Source organism: Polyodon spathula, chromosome 2 (genome assembly GCF_017654505.1).
Source record: "Polyodon spathula isolate WHYD16114869_AA chromosome 2, ASM1765450v1, whole genome shotgun sequence".
Lineage (NCBI taxonomy): Eukaryota > Metazoa > Chordata > Actinopteri > Acipenseriformes > Polyodontidae > Polyodon > Polyodon spathula.
The window spans coordinates 100,210,828-100,218,831 of NC_054535.1; the positions used below are offsets into that span (position 1 = coordinate 100,210,828).

The 8,004-nt window shown below is 37.3% G+C and overlaps 1 protein-coding gene across 1 annotated transcript; it reads right to left on the reverse strand.

The window, feature by feature from the left end:
* Positions 1 to 2,301: 2,301 nt before the first annotated feature.
* Positions 2,302 to 7,498, reverse strand: LOC121305268 (proteinase-activated receptor 2-like). Its single transcript, XM_041236841.1, has 2 exons — positions 7,315 to 7,498; positions 2,302 to 3,985 (listed from the first exon to the last, which is right to left on the reverse strand). The coding sequence occupies exons 1-2, from the start codon at positions 7,385 to 7,387 to the stop codon at positions 2,904 to 2,906; spliced, it is 1,155 nt and encodes a 384-aa protein (XP_041092775.1). The 5' UTR covers positions 7,388 to 7,498; the 3' UTR covers positions 2,302 to 2,903.
* Positions 7,499 to 8,004: the final 506 nt, after the last annotated feature.

Genomic DNA, 8,004 nt, shown 5'->3' on the forward strand with positions numbered 1-8,004 from the left:
GTACAATCATAAAACATGATTGCAGTATTGTATGTTTCACTAGTTTTTTGTAAATGGATTTGATTCGCATTATGCGACCAAAAATATACCGTTGTGTTTTCTATGATAGGGCTTTGTATTACAACAACCATCATTCCAAATATATACTTTTTTATTACTTTCATTTACAATGTGTACAGGTCAAACTGGGGTGAACAAGTTCCTTTACCACTCAAAACTATTCTTTCCTCGTTGTGGTTACACAGTAGCAGTAAAAGGGAACACCTCTGTGAATCTATTACAAACAGCCAATTCCTCCTTATCTGAAAGTAACCCACTACAGTGCTACTGTGTGCATCTGCAGCTTTGTGATCTGAGCCTTCTGCCTGAGGTGCGTGATTAAACTGGAACCCTGCTGCAGGATTGCTCTTGTGTTCTTGCAGGTTGCCTGACAAAGTCTGTCTTCATTTTGCAGATATTCAAAGAACCTCTTTCTGTGTACATGTATATTGTGCCCTATATGTCACAGTTGACAAGCAATCATAAAAATGTCAGATTTAACACTCCCCCTCCCCAAACTATAAACTGGTTCAGCAGGTATTGATTGAACAGTACGACCCCACCCACCACAGCTTACCTAAGTTCTCATTTATTAACACATTTGGTATTTCCACTATTCACTGGAGGCAGAGTGTTGCAAGGGGAACAGGTTAATGGTTAACTCTGGTGTACCAGCTGTACTGTATAAGAGCTCTACTTCAACCGCAGGGTTACTTAAAGAAATGATATACAAAGTTATTCTAAAGAATACATTCATTGAGATAACTGGGATATCCAAGCCATGTAACAGGTAGCTCAATAATGGTGATGAAACTGAATATGCATTGTTCAAAGTGTGGAATAATACACTACCCCCAAAAACATGAAGACAGCTCAAGTTAAAGCAGGTTGTTGCTCAAAGGACTGTGCAGCGTGTCCCATGGTGTGCTGTTTTCTGCAAGAATCGGCAAGCATGTGGGAATTTGTTGATTGCTAGCCTTAGGGATTGGTTTAATCAGGTGGCTCACCACAACTTTAACTCAATGAAACTTCAAATAGAAATGTTAGGGTTACAGCCATTCCTGAATTTTAGCCTAAATCCGTTACTGTAAAAAAAAATAGAAAAAATTGTAAATTCCCAAACGTTTGTGTTGCAGTATTAATATTGTACTTGTACGTTGAATTGATTGTTAAAACATTTTAAATTAAAGCAATAATTAGAAATGAATATAAGCTTGATAGGTTCATTGTTATTGCAAACCCACTCATTGCGCTATGGTCAGTAAATGATGTACCCAACATTAAATTAATGAATTTAAAATAATGACCTCATATATAAATAAAAAGAACTATGGAGAAATTGACCCCCATCAGGAAAGTTCCATCTTGTTAACGCCGCTGCTGTAGCAATACTAAATAAAAACATTACCAATATATAGAACTTTCACCCAAGATTGAATATTTAAGTTTTACCATTGCATAGTAATCCTCTTTTCTCCAGTGAAAAGTACACACTTACATTGTTTTTTTGCATGGAGTGGTTTTCTTACAGAATGATATTTACATGGATATATTCATTTTTGTACATCTAGCATTTGTATTATATGCAACCAAATGCACAGAAAGTCAAGATTGCTAGGGATGACGTTATTGAAAAACTGCTATTAGTTTGCCCAACAGATCTTGCAGGTGGTTTTAAAAGCAGGGATTGTTTCACAAGTCAGCGTGTTCACAGTGACATGGAGGGGGAGAAGAGGTGCTTTTGTTTTATCATTTCTCTTTTATGTGCACTTAACTAGTTTCTTCAGTTTGGGAAAATATTTTAAAAGTATTCCTTTTACCTTTAGAATTGCTTTAGAGTTTCAGAATTTACCTTTAGAGTTTCAGCGTTGGTATCATACATTGAAATCTACAGATATCCCCCCTTTCTCTCCCGTTTCAAAATACTGGTTGCAGAGCTTTCATGACAGGCAATCTGAGAGCCTGCAATCTTTCAGAAAAACGTGTTTCTTTGGTCTAGCTGCTTACATTGACAGAGCCTTTCTAAAAGTGTAGGGGGGGGGCGTAGCCCTTTATTTAGAACAAACACCTCAAAGGGCAAAGTATACGCAGAGTACAACTGCATCTAATCATTGCGTGCTATACAAAGCACCTTTAATTTTCCCCGCTGTGCAGATGTTTCTTTTGTCAGAAGCCCCTGGCTTGCGTGTATAACCAGTTCTTCTTTCAGCATGTTTGAAAAACACACCAGTTCTTAAAGTAAAGAGCACTGACAAGTATATATAAGGTTGTATAATCTGTTTAATATACATAAGTTAAAACTCAGTACAGCTGCCTAAAAAAGTTAAATATATGAAATGCTTAATGAAACTTTTTTTTTTTTTTTTTTTTTTTTTAAATTACCAATACAACAATACACAATTAAAATGAGGAAGTAAAAGCATAGAAATTATCACAGCCAGTGCATATGAGGACATTTGAGTTTGGTTTATGCTTTAACCCTTTCATACTCAGCAACCTCAAAATGGGGACGGATTTAAAATAAATAAAAGCTCTTTATATGGGGGACATAAGGGAGACGCATATGCATGATAACCTCACATAACGATTCTACCCCCACCCTACATAAAACAAACAAAACTACTCCCCCCCCCTCGCCAATTCAAGATTTCATGCATGAAAGGTTTAATAACCTCTTACTATACAAGTCAACATATTAATAATTCACAGTTTTTAAAAGGTCACATTTACTGCATAATGGCACTTTAACCTAGCTAAAACAGCATTATTGAACAAAAGTCAGAGTTTCATAATCCTGTTATCCTGTGAGGAATTTGGCGCTTTCTAAAATGCACAATCCTGTGTATAAGCAGAAATCCGTCTTCTCAACAGTTAGAAGTCCTAGTTGCACTTGAACTTGAACTGTAAGTATTGGTCCTCTTGGAATATTTCATTGAGCTGAAGGAGACTCGCATCCTTTCCACGGTCCGGTTGCTCCTACAGAGAAAGGTATTTTTCACATGGTCTCTGAAATCTTGTGAAACAAAGTAATAGATAAACGGGTCAATGCAGCTGTTCAAGCTAGCAAGACAGAGCGCAGTGATGTAGAATGCATAGGCCTTATCGATACTATTACTTCGGAGAATAGAGTAGTGCACAACCAGCATGATGTTGCTGGGGGTGAAACACACCAAATACATGACCAGAACTGTGATGATCAGAATTATCGCCTTCCTGCGCTTCTTGCCAATGTTCTCGTCGGTCATTGATGCGGTCAGGGTCTTGATCATTAAAACATAAGCCGTTACAGTCAGCACAGCTGGGAAGAGAAAAGCACCGACAGCCATGGAAACAAAGTAACCAAACATGTTGTAACTCAAATCCCCTTCGGGCAGGACATCGTGGCAGGTGGTTATTTTGGGGTATGTAATATTGAGGGTTTGGTTTGAAATGTAGAGAGGAATGGTACTCAGTGCAATGAGAATCCAGATGGCAACGCAGACGCCCACTGCAATCTGCGTGTTCTTTCTCTGGTGGGACATTGGGTTGACAATGACCCAGTACCTCTGTACACTGAGCGAGGTCATGAACAGAATGGAACAGTACATGTTTCCATAGAAGAAGCCCAACATCACTTTGCAGAGACCTTCTCCATAAATCCAGTTGTTCCCATTGACGTGGTAGGCGATCTTCAAAGGGATCCAAATGACAAACAAGAGATCTGCAAGGGCCAGGTTTGCCATGTAAATAGAAGCCGGGTGTCTCTTTTTGGTCCTGAAGAGGAAGACCCAAAGAGCTATCCCATTGGCAGGCAAGCTGATAGCAAACACAGCAATGTAGATTATTGGGAAGAAGACTGTGGTCAAGCTGCTGGTAAGAGTATACTGGGCAAAGTCATCCACCTTATAGCTTCCTTGGTTTTCTTCATCTGGCCTGCCAATGAATCCTCTGCCACTTTTATTGGCCCCTGCAACACAGAAACAGATGGGTTACTTTCTATGCAAATACTGAGCTTTTAGCTTTAAAACCTAGCTCCCAGCTAAGTACTGTAAATACTGTTGATATTATAATGCCACTTAATTTTTTTTTTGTAAATGTACCCCTTTAAATGTGTTCCCTTCACATGAAAGCGTCCCAACTTCTAAATCTGAAAGTCCCCCCTCCCCCCTCAACCCCTGCAGCGCTATTGAACTCTGGCTTACTTCTGGTGGAACCAAGCATGTGAGGGGCCCTGAGAGACATCTTTCTTTGTATCTCTGCTGCGCGAGGTCTGGTGTAGTTTGAATCCTTAATTATGTACTTTGGTTTTGCCATAAACATGAATTAGAATGGCTCAAATTTTGACTGAATTACCTTTTACTTTTTATCTTTAATTTCATGAAGCAAAAAAAGGTTATTAAACCACTAACTGATTGCTTGTTTTGACTGTTAAATAAAAGCAAAATCCTACACAGTATTTTTTACTGTTTTGTGAGACGGGGAGGGAACAAGTAGATTTTTCAAACATAAAAGATGCCACACCAAAAAAAAGTTATAGATGAAGTAATGTATTTGTTATGTTAAAGCTAATGTTGCTTGTAGTGATTTCTGATGCATTATACCTGCAACAACTTATTGTTAAGATAACACTTATTAGGACAAATGCAGATATATTCAAATGAAACTTGTATTTAACACTTTAGTACATTTTCTGAGAAATATCTAAATAAAGACCAACTGCACTCACAAAATAAGTTACTTCATATTTTTATTTTACTTATAATAATGAAAATTACACATAACATTTCTATAAATTACTATTACAAAAACACACAACTACTATTTGACTAAAAGTTACTATATATTACAGTGGAATTGGAGATTTTTATATATATATAACAACGTTGTATTACAAAGGATTATTAAAACAGGAAAAACTATTTGAATGTTGATAATCTGTTGCATTCGGACATTCTTGTTATTTCCATGTGTAGTTTTTTTTTTTTTTCCCCCCAAATCTAATTTTTCCTCTATTCAAGAATTAATTTGTGGTATTGTTTATCATAGCTATGGTGGAGTTTCTAGTTTTTCTCCCGGTGCTCCTGTACAGCTCGCTATATTGGGACCTCACTTTCTTGCTCTAGTCTGAGACATGTGGAGTATGACTAACTAAATCTAAATCTAACTTTCGGCTGTTACAAATTGCCTGATTTCGTGTAAGTGTTGTTGTTACCGTGTCAACATACCTTTGCTATTTAACAGAGTTTCACTGAAAGTTTCAGCAGCACTGCAGCTTGCCTCAGGCACAGCTGTTACTCCTACACAGTGTCACTGACAGACTCCACTCTCTCGCCCACCGGCAATCCCCCAAAACATCGGAGATTCCGCCCCAAAAAATTAGATAATCCATTGTGTAGTTAGTTTTAGCTTTTAGGGAGGTTCTTTTGAAAATGTCTTTTTTAGTCTTGCACCACATTTTCCACCCTTTTTGAAGGTCTTAGACGGTTCGCACACACAGCGGGTTAATTTTTTTGGTTATTTTGGTTTTTTTCCCCCACGCCTTGTGTTTGAGCGCGTTATAACATTTCAGAAAATGTCGCCAAACGTATAGATTTTTCTGTATTATACTCCTCTAATAGGCACACCTTTTCTGTTACTGTAACCTGAGAACATCGGTGGTTTAAGACAGTGTCGGTCATGTTTGTTTTTTCGGCTGTTCCCAAGGTAACAGGAAATTCCTCTGTCGGGACACTGCACTCTGATTGGCTATCATATTATTGTTAATAAAACAAGGAATAATCTTCTCCCTACACCGAAACCCTAATCTCAAGGTCCATAACCAATACTGCAGTCATTACACATCTAACGTAGTTCATGTCTGACAGCGAATACGCGTTTTAGTTCCTTAAAAAAAAAAAGAGAAGAGAGGAGAGAGAGAAGTGACCAGAGGTGCTAACTTCCTCAGTTGTCCTGACAGTATCACTTCGTTGCACCTTTGCACTGCATTTTTTCGTAAATGTTTTTCGAGTGTCCTAAAGTTCCCAGAATGCGTTGCAAATTGATTACGAGCGGTCTAGAAAGCCTATTTTATACAACCGTTTTAATATAGATCGAGAATGTTTACAGTGTGTTGCAATCTTGTACACCGTGCCTAATAAATATTATATGTGTGATTGCGTGTTGGTAAACAAATAGCCTGAACCTTACACAATGAGCACTTGTCTCTTTTGTATGTTTAAATTCAATTACATATTGTTTCATCCTGATTATTTGCTGGTTTAACTGTAATCTAATGTGTCAAAATAGAATGTGATCAATATAAAAATACTATAATACATCTAATTGTACGGTTGTTGTTACATATCAATTTGAGACCAAAAAACTGAAGTAAAACACGGAACCTTTGCAGAAGTTATGGGATATAGGATCCTATTAAATTGCTTTTGTTAACTATGCACCGGAAAATGACCTCTTTACAAGTATGTAAAACCACGTAGCACACGTGAAACCCAAAACAACCATGATTCACCTGTACCTTCATCTGGGTTCAGTGCATTCCCACAAATACCTGTACTGTAATCAGACCAATTCTTCAAGGACTGCGTAATCGGAACTCCGATGACTACACCCTGTGTCGCATTGAATATCATTCTATAAAACACAACCGTTTACTGTTTCTGCCAACGGACGTCACGCGTCTATACATTTGACGATGAGGGATGTCTCAATAAAATATAAATACTCCAATATTAACTCCCTCACAGAAATATGCTTTAAGTACAGTGTGCCGCCAAATGTTCGTTTTTAATTGTGAATTTCATTGATATTTAAAAAAATAAACACAAACTGTACAAGCATGTATTTGAGTTAAAAAAAAAAAAAAAAAAAAAACAAAGCCACTCAAATGACGGACTTAATTTGGTAAAATACAGAAAAAAAAAATTCTAAAACGTTTTTTTTTTTTTTTTTTTTTTTTTTTTTTTTTTTACATTTGCATATCTGCACGCACCGAACGAAAATTTTCTTTCTTTTTTTTAGTTGTGTACACGTAGTTGTGTCACACATACAAGAGTGTGTGTATATATATATATATATATATATATATATATATATATATAACAATAAAAACAGAACCGTGTATTGGAATCACAGAAGTGCATAATGCCCAGTCTTTGATTCCATATGTATTTTAGATAAACTTAGCTCATGAAGACAACTTCTTGTTATGGATTTTTTTTTTTTAAAGAAGAAACCGAAGATCACCCAACATCAACACCTGCGCACCTAATCGTCATGTCATGTTTGAATTATTCTTACCGTTTTCAGATGCCATCGCAGGCACAGCAACTATGCACGCCACTAGGCATACAAATTCAGCAAAAGCTCTCATTGCCGGTGTTTGTCTTGGCGTTTCTGTAAAACAGCTGTAACTGGTTTCAATGAAATACTATGCTCGCTTCTTCTCATCCCGACTTACTGAGCGTCCTTTTAAAGAGTGTAAAGCGCAGCCGCACCCATTACATCGAGACATTCTCCAGTCACCTGAATTACGTCACCTGCACGTGACCACGACCGGCGGTCCAATCCGTGAAACATTCTCCGGCCCTGAGCGAAGAACCAAAAAGGTGAGGAAGCGTTTTCATTGGGTGATAGATAGGCGATAGGGTTAGAAAGAGTTGTAAGAATTTTTGCATTCTTTGTTTACATTATGTATCTATTCAGTTTACACATTCATTGTTTTAGGAGGTTTAATATGTGTTTTTACTTTGTTATTGTTTCTGTACACTTGAGTATTACGAGGTAGGTATGACCTTACCGGCAAATGTGTTGTGTTCTGTGTTTTCCCGTTCTCTCGTATTCCCATTTCAGAGAATCCCGCCTCAGTATTTGGTTACTTAAACCTGTCCTTTGTGCATCTTTGGTCCTGTCCACAGTCTTGCAAAACAGGATAAATGTGGGTAAAATATAATCTAAAATATATTGTGTACCCTTACACTAGTCAAAGTG

What these genes read in the sequence shown, in the direction of transcription:
- LOC121305268 (XM_041236841.1), bottom strand. Translation starts at nt 7,387, where the DNA reads ATGAGAGCTTTTGCTGAATTTGTATGCCTAGTGGCGTGCATAGTTGCT. An exon ending in TGCGATGGCATCTGAAAACG is followed by an intron (nt 3,986 to 7,314) that starts GTAAGAATAATT and finishes TCTGTGTTGCAG; the next exon opens with GGGCCAATAAAAGTGGCAGA.